Genomic DNA, 24,548 nt, shown 5'->3' with positions numbered 1-24,548 from the left:
CCCCCCCCGAACTACAACTCCCATGGTGCCGCGGGGCGCCCCCGGCCGCCCTGCCGGGCACGTGATGGCGGCGGCGGTCACATGACCGCGCGGCGGGGCAGGCCCGGCGGAGCAGCTGCTGCCGCCGCCGCCGCCCCGCATGGCCAACGTCGCCAAGAAGGTGTCCTGGTCCGGCCGCGACCGCGACGACGACGAGGACGGGCGTGCGGGCGAAACCACCCCGCTGCTCAACGGTACCGGCCCGGGTGCGGCGGGCAGCGGCCGGCAGGTGGGTCCCGCCCCCGGGAGCGGGGGCTCCGCGCCGGAGGGAGCGCGGAGAGGGCCGGGGCCGAGTGTGCGCCCCCCTCCCGTGTCGTGTGTGACCGCGCTCGTTGTCCCGGGGCTGGGCGGGGGCGGCCGGGGTCGCTCCGGGCTGGGAAAGCAGAACCTGCCGGTCCGGGGGGAGCCACGGCCGGGGCACGGGGCACGCACCGGGGAAAAGCTGAGCTGGGGCTGAGTCAGTGCCCAGCCGGCTCCATCCCTGCCCTGCCGCTCCCCCGCCGAGGGACGGTCCCTGCCAGCAGCGCCTTGTGCTGAGCAGGGCCTGCTGCTGCCCGCTGGGGCTGCTCCTCATTCAGGGAATGGCGGCGTGGATTGGGTTGGAAAAGGTCTTAAAGTTCACCCTGTTCTACCGGGACACCTTCCTCTAGGCCAGGTTGCTCCAAGCCCTGTCCAGCCTGGCTTTGAACACTTGCAGGGATGGGACAGCCAGAGGTGCTCTGGGCAGCCTGTGCCAGGGCCTGCCCACCCTCATTTCCTACTGACATCTAATCCAGTCTCCTTTTGTTTGAAGCCATTTCCCCTTGTTCTGTCTGTATCTGTCCGTGTAAAATTAACTTGTGCTAAATGAATTTCTGCTAAAAACGCCTTTCTATGAGAGCCTGACGTGCTGCTGATCCCCAGGCAGGGCTCAGACACAAGAGCCTCTAACCCTGCAGTGGTGCAGGGTGTCCTGTGGGATGTATGGAGCTACACTGGCAAAAAGCAAGGTCCAAGGTGGGCCACGTCCCAGAGGGAGGCCAGTTCCTTCTTCCAAGTTAATTTGGGGTAATTAAGTGAGGAGAACTCCTCTCCAGTGTGCCCTCAGGCCTGGTGGTCTCTTCCCCTCATGCAGCTCAGTAAAGAAAACTGAGGCACTCAGAGGGAAGCTGAGGGTGGGAGGGCTGTGCTGGGGTGTGCATGGGAGGTCAGGGTGGGACCATGGAGCACACCTGTGCCAGCACCAGGTGGGACAGGCATTGCTTCCAGGTGCCATCCTGGAATTTCCTGTGGGGAGTTTTCTGGGAGACCTGAGCTTAGACAGGGAGGAGCAGTGCCAGATTCTGGCAGCTGTGAGCAGGGATGGCTGGCCCAGCACGATTCTGTGCTGCCCTGCTCCTGGGCAAGCCAGAACAGCAGGCTAATTAGAGGGAAATGCAGGGCTCGTTAGGCTGGAAGAGCTTTGTGTAGTGCTCTGGGAGCAGGGAATGGCAGCTGGAAGGAGGCAGCTGTGCCATGGCAGCTGTTCTGGGGTGAAAATAAAGGTGATCCTCCTGGGCAGTGCATCAGGACCCTGTATATTTACAGCACATGGGGAGTTCTGGGGGATTGAAGGGTGTTAGAGTAGGGATTAACCAGATCCCATGGCTGGGGGTCATTAGGAAAGGCTTTTCCTGGTGGTTTGGAAGAAGGGCCTGAGGCCTGCTGCAGCAGGGGCAGTTGGAGGTGGACACCCAGCCCTACCACTGTGATTTATTGTCACTGTGTCCCTGCACGGTGCAGGCAGCTCAGGTCCCAGCTGTGACATGGCCCTGGTGGCATTTTCCTTGGCAAAGAGGAGAGGCAGCACCTTGTGGAGCTCCAGAGCACACGTGCCCCTGGCAGTGGCAGCTGGGCTGTCTCTGTAGGGCTGGGGCTGTGTTTTGCTGTTGGGCAGCCGCCTCTCCCTTTGCCCAGATGACTTTCAGTCGTGTGGATTGAAGCAGGAAGGCAGGGCAGCTTTGGGGGAGCAATAAGGAGAGGATGGGGCTGCTTAGCTGGGAGGAGAGTTGAACCTGGGTTGTGGTAATACAGTAAAAATGTCCCCTAACATCACTTGCTCCCTTTGTCACGCGCTTGTTAAATGGAAATGAAAGTGATCTTAAGGTGCCCAGAGGAAACACGGGTCTGCAGCTCCCCAGCTGGGAGGTCTGAGATGGAGTTCTGCTGGGTGGGAGGTGAGGAGAGCTGGATAAACACACCTGGTGTGAGGGGCCTGTCCCTGAGCTCTGCTCTGCTTTGGGGCCAGCTGAGCTGGGTAAGCCTTCATCCTCTCACCAGGGCTTTCCGGTGCCTGGAGCACATCAGGGAGTGAGAGGCAGCCTGGTGTCTCTGAGCATCATGCCTGCTGGGGGCTGTCCCTTTCCTGAGCCACGTGTGTTGGTTCTCAGGCTGGGAAGTGGGTGGAAAATTTTAGTGAGAGCAGCCAATTTCCATCATGAACCATTTTTTGTGGAAGAACGTTTCTCCTTTGCTGCCATCAAAGATATTTGTGCTGAAGTGCCTTGACTTTGGGGTTGGTTTAATGCTCCTGCTTCAAAGGGTGCCTGCATCATGAAGACCAGGCTGCTGCTGGGCACATTGTTCTTTTTAGCCCCTGTGTGTTTATTCTGCATCTCTGGTCTCATTTTCTTTAATCTCAAGCAACGAGGTGCACAAAAGTGCCCAGGCTGCAATCAAGAAATCTTGGTGGGAGGAGGCAGAAAAAGGGAAGTATGAGTGCTGGGTGAGCCCTGATTCCTGGCAGATGGGCTGCAGATTGCACACCCCAGGTTACTGGCAGAGAGGCTGCTTGTCCCTGCCCTTGTGAGCCTGGAGGTGGCTGCCCTGGAGTGCCACTGCCCTGGAGTGGTGGCAGGAGCCTCCCCCAGTACAGGAACTTCAGGAAGGTTTCTGCAGGTTGCTCAAGCCGTTGGTGATTGTGGCAGTGCTTCATCCTTGTGCTGCTCCTGTGCCAAAGGAAAGCCCAGGGCAATGCCAGCATTTCCCATCCTCGTGGAGGTGAGAGGTGAGGGTCAAGCAGCAGCTGTACCCTGGCAGTGGCAGCAGGAGCCTGGAAGCAAAAGCAAAAGCCCAGTGGTGACACCTTGGGGAGGGTCCTGGTGCTTTCTCCCCTGTTCTGAGCCTGGAGGTGAGGTGCCCTGTTCTGTCCTGCTGTGAAGCATTTTGGCGTTGATGCTGGGTGGGTTTGGAGCCTGTCTCAGCTGTGGCTGTGTGTCAGAGGAGGGGGGTTCAAAAGCCCTGCAGCTCATCTCCCCTGTTCCCTGACAGAGCCAGTGACAGGGTTCTCGTGCTGGTGACACACCAGTGACACAGCCTGGAGTTTTCCACCTAGACTGGTACAAGGGACAGAGTGTTCTGCAGCCAGGAGGGGCCCTGGGGGCTGGAGATCCTCCTCCTTCCCTCCCACAGCTTCTGTGGTCTGTGCTGGGCTTTATCTCATCGATAAGGGAAAGTCACGTGCTGCCAGTTCCTTACTGAGCACAGGATGGTGACAGGGGACAGTGTCTAGGGGCCTCTCATTGTGCTGGGTCATGTCCTGCAGGGAGGAGCCTGGCTCATCCCTGTGGAAATGGAATGTGGGGCAGAGACAGCCACTCCCTACTGATGGTTCTCCAGAGCAATGTCTGGGGGGCACAGCTTGGTTGCTCTGCACACAGCCTGGCTGGGATCATGGAGATCATGCATGACTGGAAGGTGGTGGTTGAGATCTTCTGCTAGATTTTTTTCATGTTGAGGTTGATCCTCAATTTGCTCTTGCTGGTCTCAGAGTGGGTGCCAGCATAACAAAGGGGAAAGGGACCTCAGGAGTCCCTGAGGGGGCTAGAGCCAGGGGCTCCAGTCCAGCCCCTGCTCAGAGCAGATCCCAGAGGAGTTTTGGGTAACTACTCTGCACCTGTTTGGTCCCAAGTGAAGTGTGTCACCAGCCACAGGGTGAACTTTTGGCTCTGATTTCTAAGCAGAAGTTCCCTTACTGCAGTTCATCCACTGCTCCTTGTCCCATCAGTGCAAAGCTTCGAGGGAAATCTGGCTTTGTCCTGTTTGTAACCTCTTGTTGGGTGTCTGGAGATGGCATGAAGAACTCCCTGAGAAGCACCAGCTTCTCCTTGTGTATCTTGCCGTGTGCTCCAGCCCCTAACTCTCTTGCTGAGCTCACTTTCTGTGCCTTTTCTGTCCCAGGAAGCCCACACTGGATGCCAAGTCCCAGGTGTGCTATTGCAGGTGCCAGGTGGAGGTGTGGGATCCCTTCCCCAGACCTTGTGGCAGTGATCTGGCACCACCCAGGAGGGGATTGACCACCTCCCCTCCAGGTCTGTGCCGCTGACACCTCTTCCCTCACCCACCAGGTTGCTGCAAGACTTTTTCAGCTGAGCTACTTTCTGACCACTGGGGCTCATCCATCCCAGGTGCAGGGCTTTGTATTTGCCTCTGTTGCATTTGGGGGCTTCCCTGCAGCCTGGTGAGGTTCCTTGGAGGAGCAGCCCTGCCTGCCAACATTCCTGCCCACTAACACTGATAATGACTTATTTTGATTCAGACCAAGGCTCCAGAGATCTCTTTGCAGAGCTCAAATTAACTTTACCACCCAAATGGGCTGAGGGCTGGCTGCTCGTGTGACACTGGCAGAGCGAGGCTCAGCGTGTCCCAGAGCCTCTCCTGGGCAGGAGAGCTGTTAACCCATCTGTGCCCTCTGGGTTTTGGCAGCAGGGCATGTTTTTATGTGGAGATAATCACAGCACAGTCACACCAACATCACACGTACCCAGGATCAGCAGCTGCCTTGGCTGAGTTTGAAAACATCCCAAGGAGGGCATTGCTCAGTAAGTCTTTGAGCTGTGCACAAATAACCTTTTCTCTTGGCTCCAGGCTGCCTGAATCTCTCCTTTTTCTCTTACCATTCTTGGGTGCTGCTGGAAGTAGCTCTTTCCTGCCCTCCTGGCATGTGATCCCTTTGGTGGTGAGACAGGAGCCAGAGGGGTGCCAGGACTTGGGGAGAGGATATTAAAAATGTGCTGCTTGTCTAAATTCAACTTCAGGTTCCACTGCACCTCCTTTCCCTCCATCTATGCTTGTGTCCTGCTGGTGCTCAGTCAATGGGGAGTTGAGCTGCTGTGTCCTGGCTGCTTTCTCCACAGGGAAGGGGGAAAGAGGGTGGGATATCACTGGTTCAGCCACGTTTGGTGTGTCTGCAGACCCCATTGCTAACAGAGGGAGAATTTTCCCTGAAGGGCTGGTCCTGCCTGAGGCCTTACACAAGGGGCATGGCATGAGTGACATTTTCCATCTCCTTGCCTTGATCTTGCCCTGGATGTGTGGCACCTCACAGGAGCCTTAAATCCTTGTCCTTCCTCAGTCCCGGGGGGCACGTGTTCCTTTGCAAGGTGTCAGCTTTGTCCCTCCAGGTTTCAGGGTGAAGAATGTGTCCTTCCCCCCTCCCTGGGATGGTGGGGGCCTGGCTGGGACCTCAGCCTGCCTCCAGAGCAGCTGGGCACCAGCAGGCACTGGAACAGGCAGTTCCTGTATCCAGCTCGTGGCCCTAAGTTCAGGGAGGTGACAGCTTTGTGTGTACCCAGCTCTTAGAAGCCCACTGTGATCTGCTCTGACTGCTGAGAAGAGGCTCCACCTGGATCCTTTCCACAGGGAATGTGGAGCCATCATGGACCAGAAGCAAAGCCCAGGCTGGTTTTGCCAAACCAGTGTCTGGCAATGGCAGTGTGGAGCACTGTGGGCTGGAGCTGCTGGGGGCTACAGGGCACCAGAGAGGGCTTGAGAAGCTGGGGCAGAACCCATCTGCAGGTCAGGGAGTGAAGGAGAATGTGGAGCAGAGGGAAAAATGGGAAAATAGGTCAGACTGCAAGCACAAAGGGATATTCTTCCTCTGCAGTGACGTGCAGGGCTCCCAGCAGCTCTGGCCTCACGTTCCAGACGGGATCGTGGGGATTAAAGCAGTGAGGGGCTTGGTCTGGGACCTGCCAGCAGAGAGAGACCCACAGGCCGGAGCCCTGCTCTTGCTCTCACCATCCCTCTTTTATCATCCAGTTCTTTAACCTGGCAGCTGGGGAGGGGTGAGGCTCTGGAGGGGAATATCTTCATGCTGAGGAATGGTGCTTGAGCTGTTCCTGGGGATCAGATCCTTGTGCATCCTTGTGTTTCGCAGAGATAGAGGGGTGACAGCAGCCTGCCTGCTCCAGCTGGGTCCCCCTGTGGCACTGCTCAGCGGCAGCCCAAGCCCCTGCTTGCCTCATCCAGGAGACAGAGGTGCCCCAAAAAGTCAAAAAACTCCCATGCTATGCAACTGCACTGCCAGTAAAAACCCCGAGTGATCACCAGTGAAAGGAGAAGCTGCTCCCCAGAGTAAGATGCAAATGCAGCATCACACTGGGGCTGGCTCAGAGAGACACCAGAGTCCCCAAGGCTGTGCAGGAGCAGTGCACTCATTTCCTGCTGTGTCTCCTGGCTGGCAGCCAGCCTGACTGTCACTCTGGTCCCAGCTGCTCAGGGGGTGACAAACACACTGACATGATGTGCTCCTCTCCTGGCTGGTGACCGCTGCCGTGGAGCAGATGGCGGAACCAGACGTGTCCTCAGCTGTCCCTTGCTGCTGGCTGGGCCTGGCAGCTGAGGGCACGTCGTGGTGAGCTTGTGGCTGTGCAGGTGGCATGTTGTGCAGGGGCTCTGTCCCTCCCCAGCCCCAGGGCAGTGTGGAACGTGCTGCTCGGCACAGGTTTGTTGGCACGGCGCTCCATGCCAGGGGCTGGTGGTGGCCAGTCCCCAGCGAGCCACTGCTGCTGGCACCTCCCCAGGTGAGCTGGCTCTGCCAGCTGACAGGTTGGAGCAGCTCACCCAAACCCTGGCAGGCTGCTGCTGCCTCTGGTTCCCTCCAGGGTGTTGGATGCCACCTCTTCGGTATGTCCTCTGAGAGCAGGGTGCTGCATTTTGGGGGGCTCTGGCAGTGGCAGGCAGGCAGAGCTCAGTGAGGGAGGCAGAGCATGAGCATCTTGCAGCCCTGCTCCATCCTCCTGAGAGATCTGAAGTGCTTTCAGGAGTTGACCTCATTTCCCCTTCTCTCCTCAGCTCACTCCTTCCTCCTTCCTGCGCATCGGGCAGCTGAGCAATGTGGACCTCAACGAGGACATCCGTGAGCTGGTGAGTGGCACAGAGAGGGGCCCACTCTTATCAGAACCCCTTCCCTTCTTCCAGTTACTTCCAGCTGCTGTTATTCTCTCCAGCACTTTTTCCTGGGCTGGGTGACCTCTGTGACGTGGGCAGCTGCTGCTGGCCCAGGGGCCCCTCTGGGATCCTGTAAATGCCCTAATTCGGAGCTGGGAACGGTCAAAGGCGTTTGGGAAACAGAATATGGTTTCTGCCCAAAAACATGGGTTTGCTTGAAATAGCTCCTTGCTTTTGGCCTAAGGAATTTCCTGCTGATGTGAAAGGTTGCCCTCCACCTCATGGAGGAAGCATGGAGTTGCTTGTGTTCAATGCCAGGTCATTGTGGCAGTGGTGCTTGGTGAGGGTGCACCCCTGGTCTAGCTGCCTGAAATCCCACACATCCACCAAGTGGTGGAAAATCATCCCAGATCCCTGCCTGCTAGGCAGCTTGCACCTGCAGTCCTCTGTGCATCTCCTGAGCATCAGAAGGAGTTAAACCAACAGTTGCACGTGGATGGGAGGGCTGGACTCTGACCTGACCATCCTGAGCTGTGCATCACATCCCACAGGAGACAGAGGTCCCTCGGCAGCGTCCCAATGAGATCCCCCACAATGAGAAGCTGCTGTCACTCAAGTATGAGGTAGGTGCCCATCTGCCCCATCTCAGATCTGCCCTCTGGGGTGCAGCAGGTGAGGTGTGAGGGACCAGGGCTCACAGCTGCCCCATGAGGGCAGTTTCAGTGCAGAAGGGGTGGAATGGAGGAAGGAAAATGATAACAGGAGCAGGGTGAGAAGCAGAGGGCAGCACTCCTCAGCATGGGGGTCTCTTTGCCTGGTGGTAGACAATAACAGCATCTCCCTTTCCCAAACTAGAGCTTGGACTATGACAACAGTGAAAACCAGCTTTTCCTGGAGGAGGAGAGGAGGATAAACCATGCGGTGAGTCTTGCTGGGCTGCCCACAGATCATCTCAGCTGGGGTGGACAAGGGAAGCTGTTCCCCCTGCCCAGCTGCTGAGTGGCTTCTCTGGGCCAAAGGAGGTTGTGTTTAAAGCCTAGGTTGAGCTGGGATGTGTTTTTGGGCACTGACCAGCTTGTGACAAGCTGTGAAACCATAGGATCAAGGACCCAGCATGAGGTGGTTGGAATGGGGGCTAATCTGGGTGCACATGGTGGCACTCCCTGGTGGTATGGGGCAGGTCCCTGAGCAGAGGGACTTCTGGAATCATGTGTCACAGCAAGAACCCCAAGAGGATGGGCCTAATGGAGGCAGGCAAGCTGGAAAAGCAAAAAGCACCTTAGGGATCCCACAGAGGAACAAGAGCACTGCTTAAAATCAGAAAATTGTGTCCAGGCTTTGCTGGGTCAGCCAGCATTGGTGCTCCATGGCTCTCCTCAGAGCTTCCCAGGCTTGGGAGCGTGCTGGGGAAGGTGGCAGGTGTGCCCAGGTGTGTTGGGGTGCCCTGGCTGGCAGGCTGGGGAAGGTGGCAGGGTGCCCTGGATGCCAGGCTGGCTGGCAGCAGGGTGCGAGGGCTGCCTGCCCCTCAGGCTTTCCGCACGGTGGAGATCAAGCGCTGGGTGATCTGCGCCATGATCGGCATCCTCACCGGCCTCGTCGCCTGCTTCATCGACATCGTGGTGGAGAACCTGGCTGGGCTCAAGTACCGTGTGGTGAAGGACAGTATCCTCACAGAGCACTGCCTGCTGGGACCTCTGGGAATTCCTGGAAGCTGTGAGAGAGGGGTCCTGGGGGAAGAGGGCAGCGCTTCCTCGCTCCAGTTTGGTGGCGCAGACTCTTCTGCCCAGCTGCTCTGCAGGGCTGAGCTGTGCCTGGGCACTGCTGTAGCAGAGGAGCCTCATTTCAGCTGCCCTGGGTGCTCTAAGTGACAGGGGGCTTGGAGCAACATGGCCTAGTGAATGGCATCCCTGCCCATGGCAAGTGTTGGAGCCAGTTGGTTTTTCACGTGGCGTCCAACCCAAAGCACCCTTGATTCTGTGAGATGCTGTGGTGGGAGGGATGGTACCCAAGCAATACTGGCTTTTCCTTGAGCTGCTGCCCCAGACATTGACAAGTTCACAGCCAAAGGGGGCCTGTCTTTCTCCCTGTTACTCTGGGCCACCCTGAATGCCAGCGTGGTGATGGTGGGCTCTCTGATCGTTGCCTTCATAGAGGTAAGAGTTTGGAGCTGTTCTGGGTTCTTTACATGGGCAAAGCAGGGTCATGATTCCACAAAACATGCAAAATTTTGTGAACAGTGAATGTGTTTCTGCCAGCGTGGCTCCTGGTAGCTCCAGCTCGTCGGTGTTGGCTCCAGCTGTGCTGTGGGGTTTCTGTGGGGCTGGCAGGCTGCTGGGATGTGCTGGCAGCCTGGGGCAGAGGCTGTGCTCCAGCCTTGGGCAGGGGTGCAGCTCTCCCAAGCCTTGGCCCTAGCTCAGCCTCTCTGTGTTGGGTGTACCTGAGTACCAGCACTGACCAGTCTGGCTGGGTGCCTCTGCTACAGCCTCTGGAGGACAAGCCAGAGTCTGGGATTCCCTGTGGATCACTCTAATCCACAGTGTCTTCCTTGTGGCTTTGTCTTTGCTCTCCTTGGCCACCAAGTGTGACCTTTCTGTAGCTGTGACAGGGTGGGAGAACACCTCAGTGTCCCCAAGAACCCATCCATCTCCTTTTCCTTGGCACATTTGCCCTTAGGCAGTGGGTGTCTCCCTCAAGCTCATCTCCAGAGCCTGTTGATAATCTTTGGCCTCATCTCAGAGCCAGCCTGAGGGTGTGCTGTGTGTGCCCTGTGCTGAGAGACAGGAGTAAGGTGGCTGCTGTGTCCCCATCCTGTGTGTGACAGCTCTCCCTGCTCCCTGCAGCCCGTGGCAGCTGGCAGTGGCATTCCCCAGATCAAATGTTACCTCAATGGTGTGAAGATTCCACATGTTGTCCGGCTCAAGGTAGGAAGCAGCAGGTGGTGGGATGGCCTGGGCACATTGTGTGCTCCTGGCGTGGTCCCTGCCCACCCTGTGGCACAGCAGGAGCTGGCAGCAGCTCCCAGTTCCATCGCTGTTTCCCCCCAAAGTGCCCAGAGCTTAAATCTCCTCCCTGGGACCAGCAGCTGGCACTGGGAAGAGCAGCTTTGGGTAGATTTTTGCTCTGGCCAAGAAGAAAACTGACCAACCCTGTTTGCCACAGTGGGGGGGATGAGAATCACGAGTTCCCCGGGGTCGTTGGCTCCTCCCGTGCCTGGGGCTGGGTCTGTGTCCCCTGTGGCTGCCGTGTGCCACCCCTGTGACATGCTGTGTCCCTCTCTGCCGTGTGCCACCCCTGTGACATGCTGTGTCCCTCTCTGCCGTGTGCCACCCCTGTGACATGCTGTGTCCCTCTCTTCCGTGTGCCACCCCTGTGACATGCTGTGTCCCTCTCTTCCGTGTGCCACCCCTGTGACATGCTGTGTCCTTCTCTGCCGTGTGCCACCCCTGTGACATGCTGTGTCCCTCTCTGCCATGTGCCACCCCTGTGACATGCTGTGTCCCTCTCTGCCGTGTGCCACCCCTGTGACATGCTGTGTCCCTCTCTGCCGTGTGCCACCCCTGTGACATGCTGTGTCCCTCTCTTCCGTGTGCCACCCCTGTGACATGCTGTGTCCCTCTCTGTCGTGTGCCACCCCTGTGACATGCTGTGTCCCTCTCTGCCGTGTGCCACCCCTGTGACATGCTGTGTCCCTCTCTGCCGTGTGCCACCCCTGTGACATGCTGTGTCCCTCTCTTCCGTGTGCCACCCCTGTGACATGCTGTGTCCCTCTCTGTCGTGTGCCACCCCTGTGACATGCTGTGTCCCTCTCTGTCGTGTGCCACCCCTGTGACATGCTGTGTCCCTCTCTGTTGTGCAGACCCTGGTGATCAAAGTCTGCGGGGTCATCCTCTCGGTGGTCGGCGGCCTGGCTGTTGGGAAGGTGATGTGCACAAAGTGCTGCTGATGTGTTGGTCCTTGCTGCTGGCACTTGTGTCACAGCCTGTCACCAGTCCTGTGCTGGGGGCTGGTGGTGACTTCCCAGTGTTATTCCCTGGTGTCTGCCAGCCAAGGTGACTGGCACTGCCAAGCTTGGGGAGCCCCTGGGGCATGTGGTGCCACCATGCCAGCCTGTGTGTGGCTTGGCTGAGGGCAGAGAGCAGCAGCTCCTGTTCATCAGTGGCAGTTCCTGCAAACAGTAGATGGGGGGAGTTGGGTGCCCCACTGGGACCTTTCTGGCCTGCTGGGATTGAAGGCAGGCAAGGGAAACACTTGTTTCCTCAGCTGGTGGGAACAGGAGGTGGGCAAGGGAGGCACATGCTAGGATTTCATAAAACCATGGAATGGTTTGTGTTGGAAGAGATCCTAAAGATGATTTCATTCCATACCCCTGCCATGGGCAGAAACACCTTTCACTAGACCAGGTTGCTCAGAGTTCTGTCCAACCTGGTCTTGAACACCTCCGGGATGGGAAGGGGGAAAATGTCAGGGTCTGTATTTCCCTGAGGGAAATGCTCCCAATCCAGCTTCAGGACTGCAAGCTGGTGAGCAGCATTCAGCCATGCCTGTTCTTCCTTCCCCAGTCTGACTGTGCTCTCTGGCCTCTAGGAAGGACCCATGATTCACTCTGGATCCGTGATTGCTGCTGGCATCTCCCAGGGAAGATCCACGTCCTTAAAGCGAGACTTCAAGGTTGGTGTGGAGCTCCGAGGGGTTGTGCTGCCCTTCTGTGCTGGTCCCACTGGTGGCTTGGCATCATCCATGTCATACCCTAGGCCTGGCCTAAGCTCAAGCCCCGTGGCCAGCCCTGAAGGTGCTCTCACTGCTGTTGCAGATCTTCGAGTACTTCCGCAGGGACACAGAGAAGAGGGATTTTGTGTCGGCCGGAGCTGCCGCCGGCGTCTCGGCCGCCTTCGGTGCCCCCGTGGGTGTGTGTTTGATTTTATTATTAACAAAGAATTCTTTTACAGAAGAGTCTTACTGAAGTATGATATTATAAAGTTGTCTTTTTTTTTTTTTTAACACTGTGAGGAAAAAGAGGTTTTTTTGGAGCACAATGATGTGTTCATTTTTTTTTTTAAGAGCAGCTCACCCAAACCCTGGCAGGCTGCTGCTGCCTCTGGTTCCCTCCAGGGTGTTGGATGCCACCTCTTCGGTGTGTCCTCTGAGAGCAGGGTGCTGCATTTTGGGGGGTTCTGGCAGTGGCAGGCAGGCAGAGCTCAGTGAAGGAGGCAGAGCATGAGCATCTTGCAGCCCTGCTCCATCCTCCTGAGAGATCTGAAGTGCTTTCAGGAGTTGGCCTCATTTCCCTTTCTCTCCTCAGTTCACTCCTTCCTCCTTCCTTCCTTGTTTCAGTGATTTTTTTTTTAATGGTTTTTTGAGTTTTAAAGGTCAAAGTTCTTGGAGATTTGATGTTATAGTCTTCTCTTAGTAGGCTAAAAAGTGGAGTAAGTTTATAATTTGTAATTCTTAAAACAGATTGAACTTAATTGATATCTTTTAAAAGCTGCTGTAATTTTGTAAGGTTTTGACTTTGCTTTGAAGCTGTAATTTTTATGGTTTGATTTTTTTGTTCTGTCGTCTTCTATTTTAGATATTTCTAGGGTGAGATTGCTTGTATTTTTGATGTTGAAATTTCTAGTCTAATATTTTGAACTTTACTGATGACGTTGTCCTGAGTCTGTTCAATTTCATTTTGAGTTGGTGCTCTCTGGCACTGCGCAGTGCCTGGACATGGATTTTCTCAGGAATTTGCTCCCACCTGCCTAGAGGCAGCTGTTGGGATCTGCCTGGGGCACTGCAGGGGCCTTCCAAGTTTTCCTGCCAGGCCATGCAGGTGTTGTCCCTGCCCAAGGGCAAGGGGCTCATCTTCATCAGATCCCAAATGTTGCCTCCCTGGGGTGGAGAATGGCAGTGGGATTTACTGTGATCAGTGAATCACTGATGGCTTGGTGAGCTTGCCTGTGAGAGGGTCTGGGCAGTGTGGGCACATGGCCTGGGGCCGTGGCACGTGCCCCTTGTGTAGATGTTGTATCTTGTGTTTGCAGGGGGTGTCCTGTTCAGCTTGGAGGAAGGGGCCTCCTTCTGGAACCAGTTCCTGACCTGGAGAATCGTAAGTGCTGGAAAGCAGTGGAGAGCTGCTGGGTCTGGTGTGAGGCATTGCCTTTTCTGGGTGCCCTGCAGCCCCAGCCCTCCTGACACCCCTGCTCCAGGGAACAGCATCCCAGCTCCCCTCCTGTGCCCTGCTCCCCAGGGGCTGAATTTGGGCCTGGCTGAGCTCCATCTTGCTGCCAGCCCCTTTCCAAGGGAGCTGCCTTGGGCTGTGCCCCAGGGCAGCAGAGAGGCAAAAGGAAAAGCCAGACCCTGGTCAGCCTGAGCTGCCCAGAGTGCCACCACGGGGAATGTCACCTCCTGTCCCCAGCACAGCATGGGCACCAAGCCCTGCCCAAGGGCCTTGGGGGTGGTTTGGGGTAGTGCATGGAGCGTATGGTGAGGAAATGGGGCTGGGGGCACTTGGCAGTGACTCTGGGCTGCATCTCCTTCCAGTTCTTTGCCTCCATGATCTCCACCTTCACGCTGAACTCTGTCCTGAGCGTTTACCACGGCAACGCCTGGGATCTCTCCAGCCCTGGGCTCATCAACTTTGGCAGATTTGACAGCGAGGTAGGCACAGGTATTCCCCAGGCAGGGCTCTGGGGAGGGGCTGGACACAGCCCTCAGCAGCTTTGGGGACATCATGTCTACAACCTTGCCCAGGGGCTGAGGCAGGCTATGCCTTAGCAGGCTGTGGGGTCTGGCCAGATCTCAGCTCCACCAGCCCCAGCAGAAGGAATTTCTGGAGGCTCTGGGCTGTTCAGGGGAGACTGGGGCAGCTCTGGGATCCTCGTGCCAGGACAGAGTTGTGCTGTCCCAGCAGTCAGTGACTAACTGTGGGACTGCAGATGGGCCAGGAGATGTGAAACCCACTTCTTTCTTGCTTGCAGAAAATGGGATACACAATCCAGGAAATTCCTATCTTCATCTTCATGGGAGTGGTTGGTAAGAGAATGCTGCTGTTTCCATTTGATTAGTCTGAATAATTTCCTCTGTTCTCTGTCTGGGTCTAAAAAGCTTTGGTGTCCAGTTTCCTGGGGAAAATGGGGAATCCATTAAATTCTGGAGCAGAGGCTGCTTGGGGGCTTATGCAGGGATGAGAGCTGGATGCTGGCCCAACCCTAGGAGCAAAGTCAAGCCCCTTTAACCCGTGATGAGCAGGGTCAGTGCATTGCAGTCCAGGGCAGCCCCTTGCTGCCATGTGAGCTGCCCTTATCCCCATGGATTTGGCCTGTCCTTTGCCTGTCTGGTGCCAGCACTGAGACATTGGCCCCTGCTGCTGGTGCCAGGCTCCTCTTGGTGACAGGTCCTAGCTGACTGCAGGGACAGCCTCCACATGTCCCAGGGCTGCTGGTCACTCTGGATGGGTTGTGGATGATCTTCAGAGGTTCCTTGTGTGGTGGGCAGCCCGGGCCCTGTGTACTGAGCTTTTCCTCTCTCACATTTGCAGGTGGGATCCTTGGAGCCCTGTTCAATGCCCTCAATTACTGGCTGACAATGTTCCGGATCAGGTAAGAGCCCACAGGTAATGAAGGGGATTGATGTGGGTTGGCTGGTGCCTTCTGCATTCCCTCAAAGTGGCATTCCCATATGGAGCAAGGCTGTAATCTCTCATTTAAAGTGGGATACAGCAGTTCCTGAAGGGTGCCACGTGCCTCTCACTGCCTGTGGCTGTGACCCACAGCATCCCAGCACTGCTCTGAGCCTGCCAAGTATTTCCCTCCAGTGACTGGAGGGCTCAGAGAGGTGCAGACACTGCAGACCTGACTGTCATGTGCTCTTAGAGGACTAAGAGAAGGGAGAGAGCTGCTAAAGCCAGCTGAGACCAGTCTGACCCAACCATTACCTGTCACCAGCTTTTCAAGCAGCAGGACAGCCTGGCAGGGTCTGGGCAGGGAGCAGAGGCAGCCAGACTGTCATGTGCCTGATGTGACATGCCCAGCCAGGCTGTGCTGGTGCTGCCCACAGCCCTGGGTGCCACTCTCACTCCTCTGTTCACAGGTACATCCACCGGCCCTGCCTCCAGGTGGTTGAGGCCATGCTGGTGGCAGCAGTGACAGCGACTGTGGGGTTTGTCATGATTTACTGCTCCAGAGATTGCCAGCCCATCCAGGGGAGCTCTGTGGCATATCCCCTGCAGGTAGGACCTACTGCAGAATGCATTTGGGGTGGGGGGCACCCTGAGCCTTGGGGGGCTCAGCAGGGAGACAAGGCCCTGCTGGGTTTGGGACACTGCACCTCGCAGTTGATGCCCTCCAGTGCAGGCAGAGCTGGGGACCCAAGCATGCTGTAGGTGTCCTCCCTGCCTTGAGCAGCCTCCTTGCTGGCACACATCCCCCAGCCTTCCCTGCCACTTCCAACCCTTTCTTATCTTGCCTTTTCAGCTTTTCTGTGCTGATGGAGAATACAACTCCATGGCCACTGCCTTCTTCAACACACCTGAGAAGAGCGTTGTCAACCTCTTCCATGACCCTCCAGGTCAGTGCACCCAGCAGGGAGGCCTTGAACACCAGCAGAGAAGGGTCCATGTGTGCCTGCTGGGACAAGGCAGAGGATGATCAACCCCTGAGGGCTTCACAAAACACTGTGCTACAGTGATGGAAGGAGGAGGGATGGATGCTGTGCCTGGTGGTGCCTCTGAGCGCAGCCAAAGGGCTGAAGGGCCAAGGACCTGGTTTTGGTCCTGCACATTTGCAAGCTGTGTTGCTTCTGAGTTGTGTGAGAGCATGTCTGACCCTTGCTGTCTGTCTGAAGTCTGTCCTGGAAATGTTGCTGGGATGTTTTCTTAATTAGCAGGGCCACTTGCCCCATAACGACTTTACCTTCTGTGCAGGTTGTGGAGGTGGATCTTGGGGTTTGGATTTGCTTGGGAAATGCAGTTTGGTTCCCAGGTTCTAGCTCCACTTTCCTTGGACCTGGTGTAACCCCAGCATCTCCTCTGCCTGCTGTGGAATCCGAGTTCTGTGCCCAGCTGCACGTGGGTGGGGAACAGAGAGATCCCCAGCCCAGAGGGTTGGTCACCTGCAGCCAAGAGATGACCATCCTGTGTCTTGGGGCTGCTCCCTGCAGTTCTGGGTCCTCCCTGGCTCAAGGCTTTGTCTGAACAAGGGGTTGCAAACTACTTGTTTAAACCAGACTGGGCTGTTCAGCAATCCCAAAATAGCACTTAGCTGGGTTGTGGGGTCAGCAGGGTCTCACTGGGATGGCACAGCCTGTGCTGTGGGACAGCATGGCACTGGCAGAAGCCAGCTGTGGGAGCTGCAAGATGGGAGGGAACTTTGCAGGGCATGCCCTGCTCAGTTGATCCCAAAGCTGGCAGTGGGACCTCTGTCCTCCCAACCTTGTCCTTCAGCCTGGCAGTCCCTCCCTCAGGGCTTTGAAGTTCATCATGGGAGTCTGGGAACCACAGGGCTGGGAGGGGATGAGTCATGAGATGGGGGAATGGGCTGTGAGGGCTTGGGATGGCACTGGCTGGGTGGGGGGTGCTGGAGGGGGCAGAAACAACCTGAAGAGCCCGTTTGAAAAGCTGTACCTGCTGCCAGGGCAGGAGGTGCAGCCCAAGAAGAGGGGGCTCTCTCTGCTGGGAGTGAATTGTGGGGATGCTGCTGCCTGATCCGTGGCCACTGCCCATCACAGTGTCCCCTGGGCTGTGGGACCAGCACTGACTCTGTTCTGTCCCCACCCCAGGTTCCTACAACCCCATGACACTGGGCATGTTCACACTGATGTATTTCTTCCTGGCCTGCTGGACCTATGGCCTGACAGTGTCTGCAGGGGTCTTCATCCCCTCCCTGCTGATCGGGGCAGCCTGGGGGAGGCTCTTTGGCATCTCCCTGTCCTACCTGACCAAGGGCTCGGTGAGTGCTGCCTGGGGAGCCCTGGCACCCAGCCCTCCTCCCTCGCTGCTGGGCTGTGGCATGCTCAGGCAGCGTGCCTGGAGCTGGCTGAAAGCTCTGAAGTGGGCTGGCTCCTTGCTTGATGTCTTCATGAGCTGGATCTGGGTCTCCCCATGTCCCACTGGAGCCCTGCCAGCAGCTGGGTTGTTCAGGCAGCCTCAGGCAGCTCTCCCCACTTTGGAGGGGGGTTTGGGGGCCAGGACTCTACTGACAACCTCTGAATGCCCTGGAGCCAGCAGGTGACTTGGCTCCTTTTCTTTCCTGTGCTCAGATCTGGGCTGATCCTGGGAAGTACGCCCTGATGGGAGCTGCTGCACAGCTGGGTGAGTTCCCCATGGCACAGTGTTGGTTAGAGTAAGGATGTCATGGGAAAAAGCACTCCCTGCTTCCCTGACAGCTTCCTTCCCAGCTGAAGCCCAGCCTGGCTGTCAGCTTCCTCATCTCACTGCCAAGCACAGTGAGGGCTGGGCTCACCCCTGGGTGGGCAGTCCTGGATCACTGAGAGATTCAGGGCCCTCAGGTGCTCTGTGATGCCCTCACTCTGTGTGGGTCACTTGGGGCTCACTGAGAGATTCAGGGCCCTCAGGTGCTCTGTGATGCCCTCACTCTGTGTTTCCTTGCCCCTCTAAACCCCAAACCCCCTGGGTGCCTCTGGCAGGCGGGATCGTGCGGATGACCCTGAGTCTCACCGTCATCATGATGGAGGCAACAGGCAACGTCACCTATGGCTTCCCCATCATGCTGGTGCTGATGACAGCAAAGATTGTGGGAGACTACTTTGTGGAGGTGAGGGCTGCTGTGCTCCCCAGGGCTGGAGGGCCGTGGGGGGCCAGGAGAGGCATGTGCTTGCTCTAAAGGATGAGCTGCTGCTTCCTGGCCGTGGCCTTTGCCACCTCACCAGGCTTCTCCTGATGGCTTGGCTCTTGTTGCAGGGACTGTACGACATGCACATCCAGCTGCAAAGTGTCCCCTTCCTGCACTGGGAGGCCCCAGTGACGTCCCACTCCCTCACAGCCAGGTAGGTGGGCTGGGCATTGCTGTGGCAGCAGCTTTTGGACCCCAGTGTTGGCCTGAGCTGGGAGTGGAGATGGTGACCTTTTGGTTGCAGGAGTCTGCTGTCCCCTGCTACCACAGCTCAGCTTCTTCCCCAGCAGGGATGTGATCTGCAGTGTGTTCCTTCCTCTCTCCCTGGCAGCTTTTGGGGACATCAGCACTGAGAAGTTGTGTGTGTTGGGGAGGGATATTTAGGGTGTGAGAGTGCTGAGGCCCTGGCACAGGTTACCCAGAGCAGCTGTGGCTGTCCCATCCCTGGAAGTGTCCAAGACCAGGTTGGACAGGGCTTGGAGCAGCCTGGGATAGTGGAAAGTGTCCCTGCCCATGGAAAGGGTTTGGAATGAGATGAGCTTACAGGTCCCTTCCCAGCAAACCAGTGTGTGATTGCAGGATTCAGTGTGTGTGCTGCCCTGGGGCTGTGTTTCACCCAGAGTTTTCCCTGCAGGGAGGTGATGAGCACTCCTGTCACCTGCCTGCGGAGGATCGAGCGCGTGGGCACGGTCGTGGACATCCTCAGCGACACCTCCTCCAACCACAATGGCTTCCCCGTGGTGGAGAGCAACCCCGACACCACACAGGCAGGCTGGGTGCCCCTGGGGAGGGGATGCAGCTGGGGTGGCCCCATGAGGGCTGGCTGCAGTGGGGACCCTCACTCACACATGGTGCCTGTTGCAGGTTGCCGGGCTGCGGGGTCTGATCCTGCGTTCCCAGCTCATCGTCCTGCTGAAGCACAAGGTGGGTGGTGCTGCCTGGAGCCTGGGTTGTGTCTGCTGTCCCAGCCCTGTCTCAGACCCCTTGCTCAGCTTGCAGAGGGTCCGTGTCATCTCCCTCAGCTCACCCAGGGGGATGGTGGGTGCTGCTGTCCAGTGGTGGGGTTACCCCAGCACCATCCTGCATCCCTCTGGGCTCCCAAACCCCGAGTGAGTGGGAAACAGGCTGTGTTTCTGCAGATGGTCCAACTGTCCCACCCTTCTGCCCTTTTCCCTCCCTGGCTCTGTGCATTGTCTTGGTGCGGTGCCTGTGAGCTCTGTGGGACAGTCCCCAGCCCTCTCTTTCCTGCCCAGGTTTTTGTGGAAAGGGCCAACCTGAGCCTGGTGCAGCGGCGGCTGAAGCTGAAGGATTTCCGGGACGCCTACCCCCGCTTCCCCCCTATCCAGTCCATTCACGTCTCCCAGGACGAGCGCGAGTGCATGATTGACCTCAGCGAGTTCATGAACCCCTCGCCCTACACCGTGCCCCAGGTAACGGCCAGGGACCCCTCTGCACAGCCCCCCAGGGCTCAGGGTGGGCCCTGGGGGCTGCCTGGGGGTGCTGCAGCCCCCCCCAGCCCCGTTCTGCCTCGCAGGAGGCGTCCCTGCCACGGGTGTTCAAGCTCTTCCGAGCCCTGGGCCTGCGGCACTTGGTGGTTGTGGACAATCGCAACGAGGTGAGTCCCTGCTCGCTGTGTCCCAGCAGCCTGGGCTCCTCCAGGGGACAGGGGCACGCTGTCCCCAGGCTCTGTGTGCCCACATCGGGCTGGAGCCTGTCCCTGTTCTGGCAGGTGGTGGGAATGGTGACCCGCAAGGACCTCGCCAGGTACCGGCTGGGGAAGGAGGGCCTGGAGGAGCTTTCACTGGCACAGACGTGAGGCAGTGTGGGCCAGCAGAGATGTGCCCCGGCCCCTGGGAGCTGGGGACCGCCTTTTGCAGGAGCTGGGGAGAGGACTGGGCCAGTCCCTGCAGGTGTCACAGTGCCTGGAGCACTGCCATGGCCGTGCTGCCCCGGCCCTCCTGCCTGCTGCTGCCTTCCCACATCTACTGCCTCCTCCTGTCACCCCTTCCTCTGCTTCCCTGAGGGATCAAAATTCACCCTTGGCTCTGTTAGCTCCTGAAATAGGCTCTCCTTGAAGGTTGGGTGAAGGCTGGAGTGTTCCATGGGGGACAGGGCTGCCCTACTGAGCTGGGCACGGTTCTCTGACACCACACGTGGCCTCTGTTGCCTCATCCACCCAGTCTGGGCTGTCTGGGACTTAGCCCTGCCCTGGCTTCGGCTGCAGGGCCTGTGAGAGGAGCAGAGGGACACCATGGAGCTCCTTCCTGCCCATAGGCCCTGGTTCCTGCTGCCCTGTGATCCTGCTTGCTGGGTTGGGCTGAGCTCTGGGGTTGCCTCCCTGCTCCTTGGCACTGAGGAGGGGGACGTGCCCTGCTTGGCTGTGCAATAAAAGGGCTCCCCTGGTTCTGCAGCTGCTGCCTCTGGCTCTTTCTTGGCTCCCTCAGCCACTCTGACCCCAACCCATGTGTGGGGAGACACCCCTGGGATTTGGGGCAGGGATGGGGAGGGGAGAGCTGCCTGCACAGGGGAGATGTTGGTCCTGCAGCCTGTGCCCCTCTGCCACTCCTGCAGTCCTCCCACCACTGCTGCTCCCACACCGGGATCCAGAGTCACTCCTGGGCCATGTTCTGGCCCTTTCCAGCAGCCTGGGAACTTCCAGGCCCCCCAAACCCCACCACCAGTCCTGGATTTTGCTGGGGGTGGGAGCAAAGCCAGCCCTGGCACCTCACTTTTCCTCCTTTACCCCATCCTTGCTCCTCTCCTTGGCATTGCCCTGCCCCCTGCCCTGGGACTGCCCCTTCCTCACCTGGTGCCTGGAGAGGCTTTTGACTGCAGGATCTGTGCTGAAATAAAGTCTGTTTGTACTTTTATTGTGGTGCTGCCTGTCTCTTGCTTCCCTTCTTCCCTTGGGGCTTCAGCCCCACTCCTGCTGCTGGGAGGGCACGGGCTGGGGGGTGGCTGCGTCCTGGGCTCAAGGCAGGGGCTGGCTGCCCCTTCCCGCGTTCTTTTCCCTTTCAACAGCAACACAAAGCAGAGGATGCCTCAGCTGGGCCCTGGTAACAGGGGAAGAAGAGCCAGCCGTGCCCTGGGGCAGGGGAGCTGCAGGGCACGGTGGGTCCCCAGGGCAGCGCTGGGTCCCCCTGCGTGCTGACAGCCGGGTGCTTTATGAGGCCCCGCGCCGCCCTTTGCCCCGGCGCGGCCGAGATAAGGGGATGGGATCCACCGCCTTGGGCCCAGAGTAAACACGGGCTGCTGGCTCCCGCCGGCACCGCGCTGCCCGGCTCTTCCCTTGCCGCCAGCAGCCCCCAGGGTCGTGCCAAGCCCTTTGTGGCCCTTTGTCGCCGGCAGCAGGGACAGCGCAGTGGCGGGTGGCAAAGGACACCGCACACGCTGCTGCCTGGCGGGAGTCATTTATTCACTCGTCCCATCCCCGGCTTCGACCCGGCAGCTCCGAGTGCCCCGGTGCTGGCACTGGGGCCACCGGGTTTATCATTAACCGGGTGGCACGTGGCGGGACCGGGGCCACGGTGGGGTCACAGCCCCGCAAAGGGCTCTGCCTCCAGCCCCGGGCGGCCTGGCAGCTCCGGCCCTGGCTCCACTGTCCAGGTGGCCAGGAGGTCGCTGAAGTCGGGGGTGCCGGGGTGGAGCAGCCCGGCGGGGCCCGGGGCCGGCTCTTTCCAGAAGGAGGGCGGCAGCTTCCTGCGGTGCATGGGGGTGATGTGGCCGTACTTCCTCTCCAGCCGCTGGGTCTTGCCGCCGGCCGCCCGTGCGGGCAGGCAGCGGTGCACGCCGTACTCGAAGAGCTCGGCCAGCGGCCCCAGCCTGTGCGCGGCCCCCGGGCTGCCCCGCGGGGCCTCGGGCACGGCCGCAGCGCTCGGGGGCGAGCCGCAGTCCGCGGGCACCGGGCGGCTGCCGGCCGCCTCCTCCCGGCCCCGCCGCCCGAAGTAGCGCTGGATGTCGCAGCTGATGAGCTCCGAAAATTTGAGGAGGCGCAGCGTGGTCTCGGCAGTGCTGGAGACATTGGCCAGCTCCGGCCTCACGCTCTCCTCCACCGCTTCCACGTCCTCCTCCTCTTCCTCCTCTTCTTCCTCCTCCTCCTCCTCCTCGGAGAGGTCGGGGAAGTCGGGCTCAGGGTGCGTGGGCAGCAGGAGGCCGTGCGGGAAGGGCGAGGGCAGCCGCAGCTCGGCCAGGGGCTGGATGACACCCGCAGCCATGCCAGCGCTCAGAGGCACCCCCAGGAGTCACTCTGCGGGCAGGGACAGCGGGGTCAGGGTGACACACCCTGGCACCAGCCCTGACACACCGTCCAGCAGCCCTGAGAGGCCGGGGGACCATGCTGTGCCCCACCAGGGCAGCAGGAATGTTCCCCACAAATAACGGGGTGTGGGATGTACCCACCAAGCTGGGGGAAAGAGGGCAGTGGGGGTATTCCCCCTGCGACATCCCCACTCAGCCCTGGGACAGCAGGCAGCAGGGATGTCCCCACCAATACATGGGATATGGGGCAATGGAAGCATAACCCTGAGTCATGGGACACGAAGTAGCAGAGATGCCCTTCCCCTACAAGCAACAGGACATGGGACAGTGAGGATATTCTAACTGAACCCTGGGACATCAAGCAACAGGGATGTCCCCATCAAGCCATGGGGTGTGGGACAATGGGAATGTCCCTAAGTCATGGGACGTGGGGCAGCAAGGATCTGTGGGACATGGATGAACACACCAAGTCGTGGGATGCAGGGCAGTGGGGATGTGTGGGGCAGAGGGATGCTCCCCTTCACCCCGGGGCTGTGCATGGAGGTGAGTGGGGGCTCAGCACCCACCCTGCAGCTCTGGCTCAGGGCCACAGAGCCCCATGCCCTGCCCACACAATGGCCCCTTGGCTTTCTGGGTGACAGAGTGAACCCATCGCCTCCCTGCCCTGCCCTGCCCTGCCCTGCCCTGCCCTGCCCTGCCCTGCCCTGCCCTGCCCTGCCCTGCCCTGCCCTGGTGGGCTCTGACCACAGCTGGGTTTTGCTGAGCTGGACGTGGCTCCTTTGTAGCTCGTGCTGCCTGTGCTGAAGGGTCCCCAGCCCTGCCTCGCTGCAGGACACCCCAGGCCATGCTGAGAGGGTCTCAGGGCAGGGCCAAATCCTGGGGAACCAGACCTGCCCCTGCCACACCAAGCACGGTGCCGGGACCTTCACCCAGCCTAAGATCGTCCTTGCCATCTCTCCGTGTCCCTCTTTGTGCCGTCCCCGCCGCGGTACCCCCGGTGCTGCCCCCGGGCTGGGCTGTGGGGGGCTCAGCCTCACCTCCGGGCTGCGGGGAGGGGGGAGCGGGGCCACCACAGCCTGCCCTGCCGCCACCCTCCGCCGGAGGAACCCCCGGGACAGGAGGGCATCGCCTGGAGCGCGGCTCCGCACTCACCTTGGCGCTGCCGCCCGGCCATGCATAGGCTCCCGCGCCGCTCCCCCTGCCCGTCCCTCCACCTGGGCCTGAAGTATTTATAGCGGAGCAGCGAGCTGACGGCTGGCAAATATTTGGTAGCCGTATTGTAATAGTAGACTCGGTAAACAGAGCTGGGGTTTGCTTTAGCACCCAGCAACGGGAGAGCGGCGCGGGGAGGGACGCGGGGACGGAAGGCAGGGCTCACCTTAATGGTTCACTCGCCAGGGGATTTTCAAGTGTTGTCCCTGTAAATTCACCTATTAAATCGGCAGCCCCAGCTGCCAAACTGCCCGCACACTTCTGCCGAGGGCTCTTATCTCCCTGCTGATTGGAGGTGAAATCAAGCTTTGTCAAATAGGCGTAAAATTAAATTTCATGCTATTTTGACTCCTGGAGTAGGGATCTTCTGAAGAACATACTGCGTATCGAGCCATGCCTCTGCAAACAGGGGCTGCCACTGCAGTGGGCAAAGCCTTTCCGTGGGTACTCTGGGGGCTGCAGCACCCTCGTGCAGGTTCAGAACACTCATCTCCAGCCTTGTGCCCCTTCAAGATGGATGTTGGGCTCCCTGACCAGCCCTGGGAGAGGTTTTGGAACCCGTGGATGCAAAGGTGGATGTGTCATGAGGAGAGTGTCTGGGCCAGCCCCACGGCAGGGACAGAGTTGGGTGACAGCAGGGACAATGGCAATCAGCTCAGGTCCCAGACAGGCTGTGCCACAGGTGCCATTTCTGCCCTGGCAGCAGGTTGTGCCAGCGGGGTCAGCAGAGAACAGGGCCAGGGGACACAGATGGCTGGGGATGCAGAGTGACTGGGGACACAGGATGGCCAGAGGGCACAGGACAGCCTGCCCCTGACAGCTGAAGGGCTGGCAGGGGTCTGACACAGCACCAGACCCTGTCACTGGTGTTGGGGACACTCGGGAAGTAGGACACCGGCCACTGGGCTTGGGGACAGCCACAGCCCTGCTCCAGAGCTGCCCTGCTCTCCTGTTTTTGGGGTGACTGTAGCTCCTGGTCTCTCCCTCAGAGCCCTCCCTGCCCCCTGCCCTGAGCACCGTGTT

At 58.9% G+C, this 24,548-nt stretch overlaps 2 protein-coding genes across 2 annotated transcripts; one reads left to right on the top strand and one right to left on the bottom strand.

Moving 5' to 3' along the window:
* The first annotated feature begins 86 nt into the window (after positions 1–86).
* On the top strand, positions 87–20,920 carry CLCN7 (chloride voltage-gated channel 7). Its single transcript, XM_084216606.1, has 25 exons — positions 87–268; positions 7,132–7,203; positions 7,779–7,850; positions 8,083–8,148; positions 8,757–8,889; positions 9,271–9,380; positions 10,068–10,148; positions 11,084–11,146; positions 11,812–11,895; positions 12,038–12,131; positions 13,251–13,315; positions 13,750–13,866; positions 14,187–14,241; positions 14,747–14,807; positions 15,298–15,436; positions 15,681–15,774; positions 16,984–17,153; positions 17,464–17,515; positions 17,851–17,978; positions 18,125–18,210; positions 18,691–18,823; positions 18,921–18,980; positions 19,310–19,486; positions 19,591–19,671; positions 19,786–20,920. The coding sequence occupies exons 1-25, from the start codon at positions 140–142 to the stop codon at positions 19,870–19,872; spliced, it is 2,409 nt and encodes an 802-aa protein (XP_084072732.1). The 5' UTR covers positions 87–139; the 3' UTR covers positions 19,873–20,920.
* A 644-nt stretch (positions 20,921–21,564) lies between these two features.
* PERCC1 (proline and glutamate rich with coiled coil 1) lies at positions 21,565–23,491 on the bottom strand (the record flags this gene model as incomplete). The annotated part of the gene is given in 3 exon segments (XM_084216858.1): positions 21,565–22,292; positions 22,294–22,302; positions 23,466–23,491. Coding segments are annotated over 3 exon segments (738 nt in total). The 3' UTR covers positions 21,565–21,589.
* Between the last annotated feature and the right edge of the window lie 1,057 nt (positions 23,492–24,548).

Source organism: Fringilla coelebs, assembly GCF_963513975.1.
Source record: "Fringilla coelebs genome assembly, chromosome: 16".
NCBI classification, from domain to species: domain Eukaryota; kingdom Metazoa; phylum Chordata; class Aves; order Passeriformes; family Fringillidae; genus Fringilla; species Fringilla coelebs.
Note: the sequence above shows the minus strand (reverse complement) of the source record. Positions and strands in the feature narration are given on the sequence as shown.